The 22,630-nt window shown below is 37.9% G+C and overlaps 1 protein-coding gene across 2 annotated transcripts in view; it reads right to left on the bottom strand.

The window, feature by feature from the left end:
* The window catches only part of RALGPS2 (Ral GEF with PH domain and SH3 binding motif 2), a 198,967-nt gene that overhangs the window by 96,975 nt on the left and 79,362 nt on the right, over positions 1–22,630 (bottom strand). For both annotated transcript variants that reach the window (XM_023231275.2, XM_026448210.2), the window contains exons 5-6: positions 11,044–11,127; positions 7,731–7,820 (exon numbers count right to left, since the gene is read on the bottom strand). In XM_023231275.2, coding sequence (XP_023087043.1) covers positions 7,731–7,820; positions 11,044–11,127 — 174 coding nt within the window. The remainder of the gene's footprint in view (positions 1–7,730; positions 7,821–11,043; positions 11,128–22,630) is intronic.

The following is a 22,630-nucleotide window of genomic DNA, read 5'->3' as shown; positions in this document are numbered from 1 at the left end:
GTGAAGCCTCTTTAGAGGCTAGACTTACTCTCATGAGCAGTAAGAACTCCAGTGGAGGATCTGGAGAATTTTAAAATTTGAGAATGATATAACTGAATGCCACGCATCAGTTCACAACCCTTTATCTGCAATTCTGAGATCTCAAACCTGAAAAGTCAAAGTTTTGTTTATTTGGTAAGTGTGGTCTCAAGTTCACTAGGCGGGAAAATCTAACCTGATGAGAGGCTAATGACAGACTTTACTGATCTCACTTAAGGTGAATAATTACATGTTTTGCTCCAAAAATATTAAATGTGTTTGATTTCAAGGTATTATATAAGCAGGAGGTCGAGGTGACTGCAATGAAAATGCCACAGATGATAAATGAACTACATACACCACCTTTCTAAAATCTGTTAAAAAAAAAAAAAAAAAAAAGTGTATTCCTAAATATATCTGGCCCCAAAAGCTTTGGGTAAGATATTATGGATGTGTACTACATTTTTGAAAGATCAGGGAGCAGAAGGCGGCATATACAGGAAGGGAATCAGTTCAGACACTACAGTGAGAGATAATAAGAAGGATCTGATACATCAGTGTCAGCAGAGTTGAAGAGGGGGAATGGATTCAAAATTTAGTAAAGGCTACATACCAGAAGTCTGGCAAATTAGACAGCTTGACCTACTCTTTCAATGAAAATAATTAAAATACTGGGTAAGATATGAAACACATCTTATGAAAATTCACTGTAAAGCTAGCAATAAAGTTAAGAATACTTAGGGCCCTAAAACTAAGAGAAGGAGAATCCAGAGATGTAAGCTGAACGCCAAAGCTGGCAATCCCTTGGAGGACATATGAAAATCTGGTTAGCTTTCCAAGCTTCAGGGGACACATTGCCCAGGGCCTGCCTAACCTGTGGTGGGGTTCCAATAAGAGACTCTCATTGCCTAAAGTCATTGCCTAAAGCAGAGACACTGAAGGACTCATAGCCTGAGTGTAAGGGCAGGATAGAAATAATCCTCACCCACCATCAAGAGACTGCCAGGCAACAATGCCTGTTCTGAATCTTAGTGCTAAGGGAAGAGGGGAGGGGTGTTATGGAAGTTTATAGCCCAAATAACTACTTCATAGTAAGAGTAAACAGAGGCCGGGCGTGGTGACTCACACTTGTAATCCCAGCACTTCCGGAGGCTGAGGAAGGTGGACTGCTTGAGCCCAGGAGTTTGAGACCAGCCTGGGCAACACGGCAAAACCTTGTCTCTACAAAAAAAAAAAAAAAAAAAAAAAAAAAAAAACACAGAAATTAACCAGGCACGTGGTGGCATGTGCCTGTAGTCCCAGCTACTCAGGAGGCTGAGATGGGAGGACTGCTTAAGCCTAGGAGGCAGAGGCTGCGATGAATCGTGATTGTGCCACTGCACTCCAGCCTGGGCAACCCAGGAAGACCCTGTCTCAAAAAAAAAAAAAAAAAAAAAGAAAAAGAAAAACGATAAAAACCTCACGCTGAACTAGTAGCTTCTGCTACTAATAGCAGATGTAGAACATGAGAAACCATTGCTAAAGCCATAACGGCAAGAAAACAAAATAGATAAACTTAGAAAGAAAACCATTTTATTAAAAACTCTGGAGAGTTGTGGACACAAAGAACACAAATAACTAAATTCCAAAGTAAAAAAACAATAACAGCCTTTAAACAGTTTTTTCCCCGAGGGCATATGCTGAATCTCTACAAGGCTAGGCAAAGATGAAGCCTCCAATAGGCAGATTTTGCTAAAGTAAGAAGAAACCAGTGCTTTTTACAACCTTGTGGGCTGGTATAACGGACTAGAATCCGCAGGAGTTTCAAACCTAGAGTTGGCTCTGTGTCCACTGATTCACTGCTAATGGAACTTTCTTTACTGTGTGTCATTGCTGGAGGCTGACAGCTGGGTTAGAAAGCAGAGAGGGATCTCTGGGACTTAGATCCCAGGGTCCTACTAGAGCAGGGGGACTGTACCATACAAAGTACAGATTTTGCCCTGAGTCATTTGTGACTAGAGGTGACTTGAAACTATCTAAAGCTAAAACTCAACCCTATCCACCTCAATTCCTAATGGGATCAGAAAAATCAGTTTCTCTCTTTTTTTTCTTTTTTGAGACGTGGTCTCACTCTGTTGCCCAGGCTGGAGTGCAGTGGCGTGATCTCGGCTCACTGCAACCTCCGCCTACCAGGTTCAAGTGATTCTCCCGGGTAGCTGGGACTACAGGTGAGCTCCACCACGCATGGCTAATTTTTGTATTTTTAGTAGAGACAAGGTTTCACTACGTTGACCAGCTGGTCTCGAACTCCTGACCTGAGGTGATCTGCCTGACTTGGCCTCCCAGGGTGATAGGATTACAAGCGTGAGCCACCATGCCCGGCCAGAAAAATCAGCTTCTCATTCTCGTTCCCTCACAGAGGATTGGGCTTAACCACCCTGGGAGAAGAGAATATTTACTCCAGTCTCTACCATTCTTTTAGATATAATGTTTAAAGGTAGAAAAGTCAGAAAGGAAGAAGTCAAATCTGCCTTTATTTTCAGATAACACGATCGCATATGTAGTACCAAACAATTAGAAAATGAGACGAAAAAACATTTACAATAATATCAGAACATTGGCTGTCTACTAGAAATAATGATATGCAATATGCAAGAGTGCTTCACTGAAAGTAAAGTACTGCCGAGAAAAATTTTAAAAAACTTAAACAAAGGTATATCATGTTTGTGGATTGAAAGTCTTAATATTGCTATCAATTCTTCCCAAAGTGATCTATAAGTTCAATAAAACCTCAATCAAAAATGCAAGCAGGCCATGTTGCAGAAATTGATAGGCTACTTCTAAAATTTCTACAGATACAAAATGGAGATAGCATAGCCAAGACAATCTTGAAGAAGAAAAAAAATCTAGAACATTATCAGATTTCAAGGCTTACTACAAAGCTATAGTAATTAAGACAAAGAGATATTGGAATAAGAACAGACAAATAAATCAACGGAACAGAAATATACCTATACATATTTGATCAAGTAATTTCTAACCAAAATGTCAAAGCAGTTAAACAGAGAAAAGAATGGAATTAGCACAATTAGGTATTCTTTTTTTAAAAAATTGAGACGGAGTTTCTGTTGCCCAGGCTAGAGTGCAGTGGTGCGATCGTGGCTCACCACCACCTCTGCCTCCCGGGTTCAAGCGATTCTCCTGCCTCAGCGTGGGTGACGGGAGCAAAACTCCATCTCCAAAAAAAACCACTTCAAACTATAATACTTCTAGGAGTGATCAAAGGAAAACGTCTTTATGACCCTGGATTAGGAAAAGATTTATTAAACAAGACACAAAAAACACCAACCACAAAGATAAAAATAACAAATTAGACTTCATCAAAACTGAACAGTTCTGCTCACTAACCAAAAGACAGCATTAAGAAAATAAAAAGGCAAGTCATAGACTGGGAAAAAAATACATATTTCTGAAAAGGGTTTGTATTCAGAATACATTAAAAAAAATCCCTACAACTTGGTAAGACAAACAATCCTATTAAAAATATGGGCAAAAGATTTGGAAAAGATAGTATCACAAAACAAAATATCTGAATGGTCCACATACATATGAAAAGATACTCAACCATGACTATAATCAGAAAAATACAAATTAAAACCACAATAAAATACTACTACACACCCAAAAGAAAGGCCAAATTAAAAAAAAAAAATTAAACACCAAGTACTGGCAAGATGTGTGGAGTAACTGGAAGACTCTTATTGCTGACTTAAATTTAAAGTGGTAAAACCAACAGGGTTATGTTGGAAAATAACAATATTTGGAAGTTTCTAATAAAGTTAAAACATATTCCTAATCTATAACCCAGCAAGTCCACCATTCCTAGGTATAATACAAGAACACTCAATGCATATTCCACAAAAATGTTCATAACAGCTTTATTCATAAAAGCCAAAGTAAAAACAAATGTGCATTAATAAGAAAATGATATACTGTGGAATATCCATACACTGGAAATCTACTTAGCAATAAAAGAATTATAGATAACATGCAACGCGGATGAATCTCAACAACATGGTAAGCAAGAGTAGCCAACCACAGGCAACAGCTTTCTGTAGGATCCCACTTATATAAACTCCCAGAACAGCGTTCATCTATACTGTGGCAGTGGGGTGTGTTGGCGGGGCAGTACGGAGAAAATGTTGTTTGGGAAAGTGCTTGAAGGAACTCTGTTGTAACATAAAAGGGCCTTATGAGAAATGGGCCCTTACCAGACACTGAATCTGCTGACACCTTGACATTGGCCTTAATTCTCACAGTTCCCTAGAATGTTTATTGTTTATAAATGTTTGTTTTTACAAGCCACCTAGTTTATGGTATTTGTGTTACAGCAGCCAGAACAGACCAAGACAGAAATTAAGGATCAGTAAATCTGACTACCAAAATTAAGAACATGTAAATCAGAAAATATGAAAAAAGTGATAAGACAAGCCACAAATAGGAAGATACATGCAAAGCTTATGAGAACTAGCATCTAGTTATATAAAGAACTCCTATAAAAATTGATAAAAGACTGTCAGGTGCGGTGGCTCACGCCTGTAATCCCAACACTTTGGGAGGCTGAGGTGGGTGGATCACCTGAGGTCAGGAGCTCAAGACCAGCCTAGCCAACATGGCAAAACTCCGTCCTACTAAAAAAAAGTACAAAAATTAACTGGGCATGGTGGTGTGAGCCTGTAATCCCAGCTACTTGGGAGGCTGAGGCAGGAGAATCACATGAACTCAGGAGGTGGAGGGTGCAGTGAACCAAGACTGCACCACTGCACTACAGCCTGGGCGACAGAGTGAGACTCAAAAAAAAAAAAACAAAACAAAAAACCACACACACACACACACACACACACACACACACAATAAAAGACCAATACCAAAATAGAAAACTGCTGAAAGATCTTAAACAGACCTTTCAAGAGAGAAAACCTAAATGGCCAACTTAAAAAAAGATGTTCACTCCTACTGGATTCAATGAAAGGCAATTAAAACTAAAACGAGATACATTTCACATCCACCAGAATTGGCAACAATGAAAAATTTTGACAATATCAGATGGTGACATGGATGTAGAGCAACAGGCATCTTCATACACTGCTAGTGAGCATATATAAATGTAACCAGTTTGGAGGTTATCTATAACAAAGTTAAAGAGATGAGAGGCCGGGTACAGTAGCTCGCACTTGTAATCCCAGCACTTTGGGAGGCCAACATGGGAGGATCACTTGAGTACAGGAGTTCAAGACCAGCCTGGGCAACATAATGAGACCTTGTCTCTACAAAACAACAACAACAAAACAGAAATTAGCCAGGGGTGGTGGCATATGCCTGTAATCCCAACTACTTGGGAGGCTGAGGTGGGAAGACTGCCTGGGCCCAGGAGGTCAAGGATGCAGTGAGTTGGGATTATACCACTGGCCTTCAGCCCAGGAGACAGAACAAGATCCTGTCTAAACAAAAGAGAGAGAGAGCCTCAGTAATTTCACTGCGAGTACGAACTCTGTATTTCTAGGGCATCAATCGTCACATAAGCACCAAGAGACTCATACAAGAATGCTTATGGCAGCAGGGCTTATAATAGCAAAAATCTGGAAATAATCCAAAGTACACTGAATAATCTGTGATATGTACAAACAGGATACTCTATAACAGAGCTACTCCTAAAACCATTAAGTAATGCTCCTGAGTTATGAAAGTACAAAAATAAATATAGAATAATTCAATTTAAACAAAATCCAAAGGCATGTATTTGCAACAATATATAATTCAGAAACATACATACTGTAAAAGAAAAACAAAATTCAAAGCAATGGTTCCCACTGTAGTAGAAGGGAAGGAGGTGGCATATGAAGAGGCATATGAAAATTTCCAGTGGTCAGTGGGTGCATGGGTATCCACATTATCATTCTTTTGATACTTTAAATATTCTTATATTCTTCTGTATCTATGTGATGGTAAGTTTGATGTGTCAACTTGGCTAGACTATTAGTATCAGTTATTTAATCAAACCCTAATCTAGGCGTTGCCATGAAGATATTTTGTAGATGCAGTTAACATCTACAATCAGTAGATTGTACAGTAGACCTGTACAATCAGGAGGCAGAGTTTGCAGTGAGCCGAGATCCCGCCACTGCACTCCAGCCTGGGCCACAGAGTGCAACTCCATCTCCAAAAAAAAAAAAAAAAAGTATTTTTCTAACATATCACAAAGAATTTTAAAAAAATATTTTGACACTTTTGCAAAATATCAAAATTGTAGAAGGCTAGCTCTGCCACCTAGTGCCATAGAATGTTAGAACACAATTGCTCCCATGTTCTTAAGGAAAACAGGAAAGAGTTATAACTCATAATAATTGTAAACATAGTACCCTCATTTTATTCTGTCTTCTTTCATTCACAGGTGAGGAAAGTTATGTATTTATTACAAGAGTAACGAATGAACGTGGCTACAATTACCATACTTCTTAGTGAAGTTTAAAGGAAACCAAAAATATCCTAAAATATACTTCTTTGACATATTTTGAGATGGCTATTCAGAGGGCCTACAGACAGAAATAGCCCTGAAAAGCTGCCTTTTGTAGAGGACATTCGCATCTGTAGAATCCACATTGGTGAATTGAACAGCTAGGCTTTCTCTGAGCATCCTCTCCCTTGTCTAGATCTAGGAAAGATTAACTCAACCATAGGCTACCCCAACTATTCTTTCTGAGGGTAGCTCTGAGATTATCTGAGATATTTCCTTGAGGTATCTGTCTTTGCTTAATGTTTTTCTCCCTTTGCTCTCCCATAACCTGTAATGCCACCTCTCCCAGAGCTCGGGGAAACTTGGTCTCAGGACTTTGTTCTCTGGGCTCATTCATTTTCCCTGAAAATCACTTACTCTTATGCACCTCCTCCCCAAAAACTCTCCTCTCCCCAGTGAAGAAGATATTTAGGCATCAACCATTTGGCCCTGCTTTGAGTTTATGCTTTGTATGACTCCTATGCACATGTAATAAATCCGCTATGCTTTTCTCTCATTAACCTGTCTTTTGTTATATGGCTGCCAGCCTTGACCCTTCATGAAGAGCTCACTCTCCCTTTCTGCCCCTACAACTAAATTCAGAGTTGTTACAAGTTTTAATAAAATCTTGGTATCCCTTGTAGAATATCCTGTCTCACCCTTCTAATTTCCAACTACCTTTGAAATCCATGCTCCATTTCTCTTGCTGTATTTATTATCTATGTCACACAATAACTGTTCAGTTAACAATGTGGCAACATCACATATACCATTCTCTTAAAAATAAAGTCTTATTCTTCACATGGTTCACTTGGGAAGTGAAGTAGTATTCTCCTACTTAATCCTTATGGCTTTCCTCATCACCTGCAGAATAGTCCAGTATTTTATAAATATCATACTTTACCGTAATCCAACCTTTGTCTACTTATTCAGTAAAACAGATCACATAATTCAGTTACTCAGAGAGTGGGAGGAAGAATATAAAAGAAAGGGCAGGAAAACAGGAAGAATAAAGAAAAAGGCAGAGAAAGTAGGCATCCAATTTTAAAAATTGACTTATATAAATGAACCTTATTTTTCCAGTATCGGTAAACAGTGAATAAAGCATCATGAATATTTATTCACTTACAAATATTTATGAATGGTTGAACTCAAAAATAAAAACACAAGTTTTTCTTACCTTAGCAGTTTTAATATAGTGGCTCAAAACTTCTGCTCTAATTTTTAATGTTTGAGCATGAAGAATCTCTCTAACAACCCAAAAGCTTACCTGTAAATAAAAATTTTAGATAAATATCACTATGATTTTTAATTTGTAAGGTTTTTTTTTTTGCTGTATTCTAAAAATTTTTGGCAGAATTAGGTAGGCTCTAAAATTAAACATTGTAAAAGATGCTACTTATAGCAGGTTCTTCTGTGGCTGTGTAATTCTACGTGACCGTTTATTTAGATTGAGTAGAATAATAAGTGAAGATTCCCAAGTAGGGTTTTCTTGGTGTAAATAAAACAAAATATCAAAAGAAAAAAATATATATCTAAGTTAACATTCTAAGATTAAAACTGCATTTCGAAAATTTTGTAATACTTTCAAATAAAACCATCTTGATTTAAAAAATAATTAAAACTAATTTATTAGAAGGCAGACTAGATATAATATTAAAATGCTCTACTCTGAACAGTTTGATTATATGATACAATATGTCCACGTAATACACTTTAATTCATGTACTATGAAAACAAAGTCAAAGCACTGTAAGTTGGTTCACTTATACAAATCTAAATACAGAACATAGTTTGAAATTATTGTGCAAAAAATAACGCCACTGCCTCATATTTCTTCACATTTTTAATGAGAAATATTTCAGATTTTACTTGTAATTTTCATCTGTAAACAAATGTCATTATGTATGTATTTTACATATATTTTACAAATATATATGTAAATATAAAGTATACATATTTTACAAAGTCACCTTAATACTTGTTACTATACTTGGGCTACTAAGAGTAATAATCCTCCCCAATTCTAACAAGGTTTACTCCAAAAAAAAAAAAAAGTTATGCTATGGGAATCTTAATAACCTTAGCAAATATCAACTACGAATTCAAATCTAAAGCGCATGTTCACCAATTTAATTAAATTTAACATCAGGCAAATTTTAAGACAAATATTATGGTGATTTGTTTTGTTTTGGAGACAGAGTCTTGTTCTGTTGCCCAGGCTGGAGTGTAGTGGGGTGATCTCGGCTAACTGCAACCTCTGTCTCCCAGGCTCAAGTGATTCTCCTGCCTCAGCCTCCTAAGTAGCTGAGATTACAGGTGTGAGCCACCATGCCCAGCCAATTTCTGTATTTTTTTAAGTTGAGACAGGGTTTTGCCATGTTGCCCAAGCTGGTCTCAAACTCCTGAGCTCAAGTGATCCACCAGCCTCTGCCTCCCAAAGTGCTGGGATTACAGGCATGAGCCACTACACCTGGCCAACACAATTTGTTTTTTTGTTTTTTTTTTTAAGACGAGGTCTCAGTATGTTGCCCAAGCTGGTCTTGAACTCTTGGGCTCAAGTGATTTTCCTGTCTCAGCCTCCCAGTAGCTGGAACTACAGGCACTTGCCACTGCACCTGGCTTAGACAATTTGTCTATGGTGCTTTTAAGCATACATTCTTTGTCACTCTCTCATCCAAAGTTAGGACGTGTATCACTTCTTACTGAATCTGAGCAGGCTTGTGACTGCTTTGATGAAGAAAGTATTAGTGAAAGTGACACTAACTTCCAGGACGAGGTCCTAAAAGACCATGCAGCTCCTGTCTTGATTGCTGGAACATTCTCTTGGAGAGTCCTAAGCTACTATGTAATAAATCCAGCCACCCCGAGACCCCTATACTGGAAGGCTAAGTGCACATGCTCCCCAAATGACAGTCTGTTAAAGCCAACCACATTTAAGAACGCTGACCCAGAATAACCAACACCAAGACACGGTTTCATAAAATTACTGGACTCACAAGAAAAAATATTTTTGCTATAAGCCCCTAAAATTGCTGGGTTACATATAACAAACTTTGTTTTTTTAATGTATTTCTGAATGGGAAGAAAAATAAAGGATTTCCTCTAGAGATCAAAAACAAATAAGGAAATAAAAGCAAAGCAGTGGTTACAAGAGTGGTACTGCAGCTGCCCGTGGAGGATTTCCTATCTCAGTGACACGGGGGCTTGGGACTTAATACTCCTTCAAAGACATAATACAAGGCCTCACACCTCTCCACTCCTCCATTTCTATCTAATGCTACTCAAAGGTCTACAATCTCAGTGAAAAGGTAGACTAAAACAATTCACTTATTTTTCAATTCCCTTGAAAAAGGGAGACAACATACAAGTGCATCTTTAATAATGTAGGCTCTGGGTGGTCAAGGAGAAAAAAAGAAAAACTCTTTCATAAGAATTTGTAGACTGGGCATGGTGGCTTATGCTTACAATCACAGTGCCTTGAAAGGCTGAGGCAGGAGGATCGCTTGAGGCCAGGAGTTCGAGACCAGCTTGGGCAACATAGTGAGACCTCATCTCCACAAAATAATCTTTCTAAATTAGTCTGGCGTAGTGGTGCATGCCTGTAGTCCTAGCTCCCTGAGAGGCTGAGTCGGGAGGACTGGTTGAGCCCAAGAATTTGAGGTTGCAGTGAGCTATGACTGCACCACTGTACTCCAGTTTGGGTGACAGATAGAGGCCCTGTCTCTGAAAAAAGAAAAAAATCAATTTAATTTTAAAAGAAGAATTTGTTAACTATAGGCTGCCTTTAACTGGATTTGGTATTTAAATTTTTACTACAGAGAAGTACAAAGATGCCCCAAGCACAACAATAAACATAAAAAACAGTCCCAGGTCTGCGACAGCCCTGGTTATGAGCAAAAGCAAACAAAAAACCTCTTAGAATATGTATTCCCTCAATTGAGGCAGCAGCAAAATTCTCATGGATAAAGCTTAAACAGACACAAGCTTTCAAGCCAAAGATACAAAATTCATTATGTATCTTTGAAAAAACCACTTTAAGAATGAGCACAAATAGAGTAGTAGTACCCCAAGAAGTTCCAATAATAACACAGAAACTATATTGAAAATTTATAAATTTTAAAAATAAAATAAAAATAAGAAAAGAGCATGGCTGGTGTAAAAGCATACAGATTTGAAACAGATAAAACACACCTGAAGACAATCAGTGAACTGAAATGTAGATCTGAGGAAATCACTCAGAATGGAGGACAAAAACAAAGATAGAAAATATGTAAGGTAAGAGATAAGTAGGAAAGAACGTCAAGTTCCAATAAATTTTCAACAGGAATTACAGAGAAAAAAAAAACAGAGATCATGCACAGAGACAATACTTGAGAGATACTGGCTGAAAATATTCCAGAACTGATGTAAAAAGTTAAATTATTTCTTAAGGAAAAAGTATATCTTGAGGAACTGAATTTCAGATACAGTATCAAAATTTACAAACTCACATGATTGAATCTTCTTGTGAAGGCAACTGCATTTGGTGCAGAACTGTATTTTTCTTTTTTATTCCATCCACAACTTGAAAGCTCCTGGAAAATTAAGGTGAAAATTAAATATTAGTAATAGCCCAGTTTTCTTGCCAGATTAAGGCTTTCAAAACATTAAAGACAGTTTGTGTTCTTTTCTAAAATCACTTTATTTAATGGGAACATACATAATTTTATATCCATTCAGTTAAATCACAGAAGCAAATTTGATTAGCAGGACGTAAGAGAGCACAATGACTGAAAACATAGGCAAATTTACATTCCACAGGCAGAATATTGGTGGATTCTTCTCTGAAAAGATTTGAATCCCAAGAGGAAAAGATCCACAGATGAAGATGAGCATCCCACAACATACAGTGAAGACTACTAGTTGGCAAGCTCTATTCATTCGCCCAGAGCTCCCAATCAGTTTTCTAGTATCTCACTCTTTGAGCTAACAGTTGATCACTCCAGACATTTGAAGAAACCTTTAATAAAATGGATCATGATCCCCCAAAGTGCCTGTTGACAGAATACGAAGGGCCCACAAACTTGTATAAAAAAAATTAAAATTCATTTTACACTAACCTCTAACTGAAATAAGACAGTCCTTTTAGTTATAAATGTAGGCTACAGATTACAGTGGTATTGGCAATGCATGTGACGTAGTTACCAATCAAAATCACTGATATTTTCATATCACATTACAGTTGATGCAGATACCTTACAAATATCATTTACACTCATCACTACTTCAAACTTACGGTAGTTGTTTTATTTTTTTGAGACAGGGTCTTCCTCTGTTGCCCAGACTGGAATATACTGGTAGGATTACAGTTCGCTACAACTTCGATCTCCCTGGCTCAAGCAATTCTTCCACCTCAGCCTTCCAAGTAGCTGGGGCTAAATGTGTGTACCACCATACTCGACTAATTTTGTTTTTATTTTTTGTAGAGACAGGGTCTCACTATGTTGGCCAGACTGGTTTGGAAGTCCTATGCTGAAGCAATTCTCCTGCCTCAGCCTCTCAAAGTACTGATTACAGGCATGAATCATCACACCCAGATATGGTAATATTTAAGACTGCCCTCTAGATTTTACTACATTAACAAAGAAGCACATGCATTGCTGTATATTAGCTTTAAAAAATATTTTGATAAGTATATTTTAATAGAACTGATTTCCTTTTAAAGACGGGTTAGCGTTCCACAGGCTTCAGTCTGCCGGATGGGCCCAAGGTCCGAAACAGGTTAACAAACCTCTATAATACAACAATAGACAGGGAGAGAGAGAAACCACAAGAAGAAAGAAAAAGAACTCTGAGGAAGTCGAGTTAGGGCAGAAAACAGAAGAAGTCGAGTTAGGGCAGGGAACAAAGAAAACTGAGAAAAGAAGAAGCCAAAACCATATAATTATTTTTTAATATATGAAAAAAGACATTGTACCCATTAAGCAAAAACAGGAGGATATATAAAAAGAAATATTCAGAGAACAAAATAGAGCTTTCAGAAATAAAAAATGTAGGATAAATTTGAAAGTCAGTAGAAGAGTTGTGAAATAAAGGTGACTAAATCTTTTAAACAAAAAGTTAATGATAGCAGTAAAATGTTTTTATGCTAATTTGAAGACTGTAAGAGTCAACATCTGAATAACAGGAATTTTAAGAGGAAACAGAGAAAACTGATCAAAGATTCAAACACAAAACAACAACAAAAATAGCACATATAGGAAAAAAAGGGATCAGAAGGCATCAGATATCTTAAGAGCAGCACTGGAAGTTAAAAGACAACTGAAGCAATGCCTTCAATTTTGAAGAATTCAATTTTCTAGAATTCTATATCCAACACGAATATCAATTAAGTTTGAAAGTAGACTACAGAAATTTTCAGACATGAACATCTCAGAGAATGTGCCTTCTATGTACCTACTCTCAGAGAACTAGTAGAGTATGTGTTCTATCGTAACAAACTAGCAAACAAAGATAAAGGAAGATATGAGACCCAGGAAACTGAAGAGCCACAATAGGAAAAAAAAAAAAAAAATACTGGGAATCCTCTGATTAACAGCAATGGGAGATTCTGGGGCAAAGCTACAAGCAGACGTTTAAGAACAAGAGTCAAGAAAGGAGCAAGAGGACAGAAATTCCAACAGACATCTGTCTCTGAAAGTGAAAAAAAAAATTCCTTAGGTGTTTGGAAATATTAAGAAGAGACATTCAGTACATTCACTTCTGGCAGAAATTTAGTGATGGATACAAAGAAAACTAAAGTACGTTTTAGCTCAAAGAAAGCAAAATTTGAGTAAATCATCACAGTTCAATTGTAAAGAATATAGTTAGTCAAAACTGTGATATAACTGTATGTGCAAAAGAAGGAGAAGTGAATTATATAACTGGGGAGGAGAGAATATAAGACAGTGAAATCATCTTCTATAGTAAAGAGTCAATGTATCATATTTAAAATAGAAAAATCAAGGAAAAGTAAAGATTTAGATATATTATGTGAAAAACAGACATAAATTCCTCAGAGGAGAAACAGCTAAGAGATCTGGGTGGGAGTGGGGCTCCAGGATCGAGGTTGGAAAGATGAGAATAACTGAGTTAGGGTTTTGCTATATTTTGTTCTCTTATGCAAATATTTGACTTCTTAAACATGGTACATGCATATCTTCAATAAAATCTTAACATAGAAACCAAAAAAAAAAAACAAAAAACAAAAAACTAATAGATTGAGTCAGGGGAAGACTGAGGAAATAGTTAAGATGATACTATGGTCCTTCAAGAGAAAGGTAACGTTCCCTCAACCAGGGCACTGTCAGTGGATATGGAAAAAAATGATAGTGATTCAAGACATTCTGGAGGCAGACAGGACTTCGTCAAGAATTGGACTCATGCGATGTAAGCTAAAAACGAAGTCTGCAGAAGTACTAAGACTTCAGGTTTCTTCCTTGAGCAACTGAGATGGGGAATACTGAGGGGAGAGATTACAATTATTTCTACATAGTAGACAAGGAGTGACTGCTCTGGAGATAAAAACTGCCTTTTTAAATCTTAAAATTAGATCATATCTTTCAAGCTTGAAATTTCTGAAAGAAATAATGAAATAAAAAGAATTCGATAGTAAAAATAAAAATTTCTGGATATTCAATTAGCCTAGCTATATGATCTTTTTGTTATCTCCCTGTAAAAGAAGAAAACAATTAGTAGTAAAAATTATACTCACACAAAAAGGATATGATGACAATGATACTGAAAACATCAAACTGCTAGAAACATTTTTGTTATTTCCAAAATCACAGCTTACACACACAACTAACTACATAAAGATGTCATATTTTAGGATAAATGTCCTAAGATTAAATCCCTAAATAACTGAATCTGTTTTTAGCCAATTAGTATAATTACAAAATTTATATTAATGCTATAATCAAAGTGTCTATCAAATTAAACTTATCAAACCACTTGAAGTAGCCATTCGACAAAGAAGTCAAACTCAATTATAGACCTTTACACAAAAGGCTAATTTCATTTTCCTATTATAAGTAATGCTACAATTACAAACAATTAATATCCTTGCACCTTTTCTGACATTTCTGACCATTTCTCAAAAATATAGCCCTAAAAGACATCACAAGGTCAAAGAGTATGAACCTTTTCAAGGCTTTGCTACCTGTCAAACTGCCCTCCTGAAACACTGAATCATTTACACTCCCATGAGAAATGAATGTAAGTTTCACAACAGTCTTATCAAAATGAGGTATTTAGTTGACCCTTGAACAACATGGGTTTGAGCTGTGTGGGTCCACTCATACATAGATTTTTTTCAAAAAATATTTTGGAAATTTTGTCTTGAAAATTTACAATTTGAAAAAAACTTGCAGACAAACCGCATGGCCTGGAAATATCAAAAAATTAATAAAAAGCTAGGGATGGCGTGAATGTATAAAATACTAGTCTATTGTATCATTTACTACCATAAAATACACACAGATGTATTATAAAAAGTTAACATTTATCAAAATTTATGCACACCAACAGACCTCACATGCTGCCATATGCAGTCCAGAGAAATGTAACAAACACAAAGGTGCAATATTAAATCATAACTGCATAAAACTAACTGTAGTACATACTGTTCTACTATAATAATTTTGTAACCACCTCGTGTTGCTCTTACAGTGAGTTCAAGTGTTGAGAGTATTCCCTTAAAACACCCTGTGATGACACTACTCGTATCCACATGAGCAGTTCCTATTGCCAGTAAATTTTGTTATCACAGTAAAATGTGATCTCTCACAGTCCTCAGGTTATTTTTCATCGTGTTTAGTGCAATATCCTAAACCTTGAATAACACCACAGGACCCATAAGAAGTACCACTAGAGATGCTGGAAGTGCTCCTAAGAAGCAAAGAAAAGTCATGACATTACGAGAACAAGTTGAATTCCTTGATATGTACCATAAACTGAGGTCCTGCTGCCATTTCAGTCAATACATCTTATAAACAGACTATGTAAACTTACGATATACAATACAGTACTGTAAATGTATTTTTCCTAATAACATTTTCTTTTTTCTAGCTTACTTTAAGATTATATAATACATATAACATACAAAATATGTGTTAATCAACTGTTTATGTTATCAATAAGGCTTCCAGTCAATGGTAGGCTATGAGTAGCTGAGTTTTATGTGGAAATTTTTGACTTCTGGGAGGCTGGTGTTTCTAACTCCAGAGACATTGAAGGGTAAAGTGTAGTTCTGATTATTGTTGTATTAGATAGGCTAGTGATGTAACATTGTTTCATGAATCAGTTTCAGAACTGATTCATTCTGTATCAGAAATGTTTTCTGATACAGAAACTACCACCTATTATGAGGTTCAAAAACACCTTGTCTTGTTTTCTAATTACAAGCTTCTTTAGAATGGAAGGCTTCAAATGGAATTTTAACCCAGCTGCTTCCAAAGAATTTGACTACACACCTCTCCCTCCCTCCCTCCCTCCCTTCTACCCATCAAGTCATCTTTTGTTAATTCCTCTGGTGTGGTGTTTATTAGCTCTTGAAATTTTCCAAGATCCGTATCTTGAAACTCGTAGCTCCCTACCTTCTTTGCTATATCCACAATCTCTTTCATGATTTCCTTTCAGTCACCTTCCAACAGTTTTCTTCAAATGACAAAGCATTTATTCCATTAAATTAATGATGCAGAAATGTTCTAAGAATTGGATGGACTTTCCAAAACCTCTTGGCATTTATTTGAAGAGTCAGAAAAGTATTAAAAATTTTTTTAATGTAAAAATGAAGCCACAATCCACGATACTTTTGTCTGGCTTCCTTATTTATCATGATAAATTATAATGATGAAATAGGATCAAATGGGTTGATATGTATAAAGCCTTTAGATTGGCACATAATAATCTCTGTATTAGTGTTAACTATTACTATTATTATTATTATTATTGCTACTATTAAGACATCTGTCTTCAGGATTGGAGAGACTTTTAAAACATAGTAGATTAACTTACATAGCAAAGTACACGTACTGGCTACCTTAAACAAATAAACAAAAAAGAGACCCATATATACACATAAAGAAGATTGGGAAGGCTGGGCACAGTGGCTCACGCCTGTAATCCTAACACTTTGGGAAGCTGAGGCGGGTGGATCACTTGAGGTCAGGAGTTCAAGACCAGCCTGACCAATATGGTGAAATCCCATCTCTACTAAAAATACAAAAATTAGCTGGGCGTGGTGGCACATGCCTGTAACCCAGCTACTTGGGAGGCTAAGGCAGGAGAATCACTTGAACCCAGGAGGTGGAGGTTGAAGATTGGGAAGATGTTTATATACGTTTTCTTTGAGATTTATAGGTGATTCACAGGCCCCTCTCCACCCTTATTTTCTCTCTACTTCACATCAAACAACTTTAGTCTCAAAGCTGGGGAAATTAAGTCAACCATATATAGAAAGAGTAGTAAATACAGTTGACCCTCAAACAACTCAGGGTTTAGGGGCACTGACCCTCCAAGCAGTTGAAAACCCACATCTAATATTAAAAATTATGCACATATAACCTCTGACTCCCCCAAAACCACTAATAACCTACTGTTGACCAGCCTTACTGAAAACATCAACAGGTGATTAACATGTACTGTGTACGCAATATGTATAACACACTATATTCTTACAATAAAGTAAGCTAGAGAAAATAAAATGTTATTAAGAAAATCATAAGGAAGAGAATTTACTATTAAGTGGAAGTGGATAATCATTAAGGTCTTTATTATTGCATCTTCATGGTGTATAGGCTGAAGGGGTTGGTCTTGTTGTTTCAGTGGTGGCAGAGGTGAAAAGAAGGCCAGAATGGCAGGCACGCTTGGCATAACTTTACAAAAACATATGTAATTTAGGTCTGACTTTTTTTGCTTTTTCCATTTCTCTAAAGATGTTTCCATATGGTACCAATCTTTCTTCTGCAGTTTCCTTTAGTTTCAGTGCCTGTATCATAGAAGGGTCTATGTGGTTAAAGAAGTCAAATGCAGTCTTGAATCACTGGAACTCTTCTGCTGGACTATCTAATGTCAATTTGTTTTCTGGTGCTGCTTTTTCTACATCTTCTTCCTCATCATCTGGCACTGGTTCGAAGTGTTCATCTCCATCAAGTCATCTTTTGTTAATTCCTCTGGTGTGGTCTTTATTAGCTCTTGAATTTCTCCAAGATCCATATCTTGAAACTCTTAGCTCCCTACGTTTTTTTGGCCATATCTACAATCTCTTTCATGATTTCTTTGACTGGCTCTATCATAAAACCAGTGATTTCACATGTAATATCTAGACACAGTTTTCTCCAGCTATTTATTGTTTTGGGCTTCATGGCTTTCATGGCTTTTTCTTTAACAATGATGGCATCTTCAATAGTGCAATCCTTTTAGACTTTGATGATGTTCTATAAGGGTTTTCTTCCATATCACTGACAATTCTTTTCATAAAGTATTGTGTTTAAATGAGCCTTTGGTGTTGAACTCATGGGGCTCTGGGTGGCCGGGGCATTGTTCAGAATCAAAAGAACTTTAAAAGGCAGTCCCTTACTAGCAAGGTTCTTCCTGGCTTCAGAGACAAAGCACCAATGGAACCAATCCAGAAAAGGGGTTCTCATTTTCCAGGCTTTCTTACTGCACATCCAAAGACTGGCAGATGGTGTTTACGTTTTCCCTTCAAGACTCAGGGTTTAGCAGCTTTATAGGTAAAGGCAGTCCTGATCATAAACCCAACCGCAATTGCACAAAACAGCAGAGTTAGCCTATCTCCATCTGCCTTAAATTGTGGTGCTTGCCTCTCTTTCTTGCTAATATATGTCCTTTGTGGCATTTTTTTTTCCAGAGTAGGGCACTTTCATCTATATTAAAAACTTGTTCGGACTGGGCGCAGTGGCTTGTAATCCCAGCACTTAAGGAGGCCGAGGCAGACGGATCATGAGGTCAGGAGTTTGAGACCAGCCTGACCAACATGGTGAAACCCCGTCTCTACTAAAAATACAAAAAAATAGCCAAGCATGGCGATGCGTGCCTGAATCCCAGCTACTTGGGAGTCTGAAGCAGGAGAATCACTTAAACCCAGGAGGTGGAGGTTGCAGGGAGCAGAGATTGCGCCACTGCACTCTAGCTTGAGCAACAGAGCAAGACTCCATCTCAAAACAACAACAACAACAAAAACTTGTTCAAGCAGATACTCATTCTCCTCAATGATTTTCTCAATGGTGTCTGGGAGCCTGTCTGCTGCTGCTTGGTAGGCAGAAGCTGCTTCTCCTGTTATGTTGACATTTTTTAAGCAAAACTTCTTTCTAAAATTATCAAACTATCCTTTGCTGGCATTAAATTCTCCAGCTTTAGATCCTTCACCTTCCTTTTAAGTTGTCATATAATGACTTTGCTTTTTCTTGAATCATATTCGAGTCTATGGGTATACTTTCTTATAGCAATCCTGGACCCATTTAAAAAGCTGCATTTTCAATACAAGATAAAAGACACAATATTTCACAAAAAGTGTGGGATTTCCATACCTGCTGGTGTATGAAAAGTGATGACTTCACAAATTTCCTTTTTGTTTTTTGTTTTTTTTTAAACAATGGTCCTTACATTGGATTCATTTATCTTGAGATGGCAGACAACTGCAGCTGCAGACCTCAATCTATGGTACATACCAAGCAATTCAACTCATTCTTGTAATGTCGTAACTTGTCTCTGCTTCTTAGAAGCACTTCCAGCATCATTAATGGTACTTCTTATGGGTCTCATGGTATTATCCAAGGTTTAGGATATTACACTAAATACAGTGAGAGATTACATTTTACTGTGATAATGTAATTTATTGGAGAGAGGAACTGCTCGTGTAGAGATGATTAGCATCATCATTTTCAGTAGATACTCTCAACACTTGAGCTCACTGTAACAGCAACACGAGGTGGTTACAAAACTACTACAACAGAACTGTATGGACTACAGTTAATTTTATGCAGTTATGATTTAATACTGCATCTTTATGTTTGTTAATATTTCTCTCGATCACATATGGCAGAACATAAGGTCTTTGTGTGCGTAAGTAATGATAAATATTCACTTTTCTTAATTCATTTGGATATATTTTATGGTAGTAAAAGATAAAACAGACTAGTATCTACATGTATTTTACACAGTCATGCCATCCCTTTTTGTTAATTTTTTGATATTTCTAAGCTATGTGGTAAGTTTTTTTACAAATTGCTGCAAATCTTGAAGACAAAATTTCCAAAGTATTTATTGAAAAAAATCTGTGTATGAGTGGATTCTCACAGTTCAACAAGATGAAGAACAGATATGTAGCTGCCAGGGTTAAGGGTGGTGAGGAGTAGGGGAGGAGTAATGGGATGGGTGTGACTATAAAGAGGTAGCACAGGGAGAGATCTGTGGTGATGCAATAGTTCTGTATCTTGACTGAGGTAGTGGTTAGACAAATCTACATGTATGACAAAAATCACAGAATTATACAGACATGTATTGTAAAAATATCAATTTCCTGGTTTTGATATTGTACTATAGTTATGTAAGATGTAACTGCTGAGGAAAACTGAATGAAGAGTAAGTAAATAGGACTTTTCTGGACTATTTTTGTAACTTCCTATGAGCCTGTAATTATCTCTGTACTATTTTGTTGCAACTTCTTATAAATCTATTATCTCAAAATAAAAAGTTAAAAAACGGCAATAAAAACAAAACTACACTATGAATTACGAAGCTAAAATTACACTGGGACTGCAAGAACTAACCCACTACTTTCTTCTTAAACTTTGACATACATTTATGGTTACCTGGCATTAAAGGAATTTTGCCCTGCCCCACCTCTACCTCTCAAGAGCTGCTAAATTTATCTGTGATTAAAAAAAAAAAATTATTTTCCCTTTGTCTTCATCTCTTTCCGTTTCAGATTCTAAGATCTTCCTCCAAGTCACACTAGAATACAATCCAGGAAATAAATTACGTCACAGGTGCCATCTTGTATATTGACAGTTCAGCCTGGTCAAGAGTTAGTCTAGGGGGGGCGGAGCAAGATGGCTGAATAGGAACAGCTCCAGTCTCCATCTCCCAGCGCGAGCGACACAGAAGACCGGTGGTTTCTGCATTTTCAACTGAGGTACTGAGGTTTTCTCACTCGGGAGTGCGGGACAATCAGGGCTGCTCAGCTGCTGCAGCCTGACCAGCGATGGATGAAGCAGGGCGAGGCATCGCCTCATCTGGGAAGCGCGAGGGGGAAGGGAGTCCCTTTTCCTAGCCAGGGGAACTGAGACACACAACACCTGGAAAATCGGGTAACTCCCACCCCAATACTGCGCTGTAACACCGGCACACTGGAGAATATATCCCACACCTGGCCGGGAGGGTCCCATGCCCAAGGAGCCTCCCTCCTTGCTAACACAGCAGTCTGCGGCAATCTAACCTCAAGGCAGCAGCGAGGCTGGGGGAGGGGCGCCCGCCATCGCTGAGGCTTAAGTAGGTAAATAAAGCCACTGGGAAGCTCCAACTGGGTGGAGCTCACAGCAGCTCAAGGAAACCTGCCTGTCTCTGTAGACTCCGCCTCTGGGGACAGGGCTCCGCTAAAGGAGCAGAAGCCTGTGCAGACGCGAACGACTCTGTCTGACAGCTTTGAAGAGAGCAGTGGATCTCCCAACACGGAGGATGAGATCTGAGAAGGGGCAGTCTGCCTGCTCAAGTGGGTCCCTGACCCCTGAGTAGCCTAACTGGGAGACATCCCCCACTAGGGGCAGTCTGACACCCCACACCTCACAGGGTGGAGTACACCCCTGAGAGGAAGCTTCTAAAGCAAGAATCAGACAGGTGCACTTGCTGTTCAGCAATATTCTATCTTCTGCAACCTCTGCTGCTGATACCCAGGCAAACAGGGTCTGGAGTGGACCTCAAGCAATCTCCAACAGACCTACAGCTGAGGGTCCTGACTGTCAGAAGGAAAACTATCAAACAGGAAGGACACCTATACCAAAACCCCATCAGTACGTCACCATCATCAAAGACCAGAGACAGATAAAACCACAAAGATGGGGAAAAAGCAGGGCAGAAAAGCTGCAAATTCAAAAAATAAGAGCGCATCTCCCCCTGCAAAGGAGCACAGCCCATCGCCAGCAACGGAACAAAACTGGTCAGAGAATGATTTTGATGAGATGAGAGAAGATGGCTTCAGTCCATCAAACCTCTCAGAGCTAAAGGAGGAATTACGTACCCAGCGCAAAGAAACTAAAAATCTTGAAAAAAGAGTGGAAGAATTGACAGCTAGACTAATTAATGCAGAGAAGGTCATAAACGAAATGACAGAGATGAAAACCATGACACGAGAAATACGTGTCAAATGCACAAGCTTCAGTAACCGACTCGATCAACTGGAAGAAAGAGTATCAGCGATGGAGGATCAAATGAATGAAATGAAGCGAGAAGAGAAACCAAAAGAAAAAAGAAGAAAAAGAAATGAACAAAGCCTGCAAGAAGTATGGGATTATGTAAAAAGACCAAATCTACGTCTGATTGGGGTGCCTGAAAGTGAGGGGGAAAATGGAACCAAATTGGAAAACACTCTACAGGATATCATCCAGGAGAACTTCCCCAACCTAGCAGGGCAGGCCAACATTCAAATTCAGGAAATACAGAGAACGCCACAAAGATACTCCTCCAGAAGAGCAACTCCAAGACACATAATTGCCAGATTCACCAAAGTTGAAATGAAGGAAAAAATCTTAAGGGCAGCCAGAGAGAAAGGTCGGGTTACCCACAAAGGGAAGCCCATCAGACTGACAGCAGATCTCTCGGCAGAAACTCTACAAGCCAGAAGAGAGAGGGGGCCAATATTCAATGTTCTTAAAGAAAAGAACTTTAAACCCAGAATTTCATATCCAGCCAAACTAAGTTTCATAAGTGAAGGAGAAATAAAAATTCTTTACAGATAAGCAAATGCTTAGAGATTTTGTCACCACCAGGCCTGCCTTACAAGAGACCCTGAAGGAAGCCCTAAACATGGAAAGGAACAAC

The sequence above is a fragment of the Piliocolobus tephrosceles genome, chromosome 1 (genome assembly GCF_002776525.5).
Source record: "Piliocolobus tephrosceles isolate RC106 chromosome 1, ASM277652v3, whole genome shotgun sequence".
In the NCBI taxonomy this organism is placed as follows: domain Eukaryota; kingdom Metazoa; phylum Chordata; class Mammalia; order Primates; family Cercopithecidae; genus Piliocolobus; species Piliocolobus tephrosceles.
This window is presented reverse-complemented; position numbering and strand designations above follow the sequence as displayed.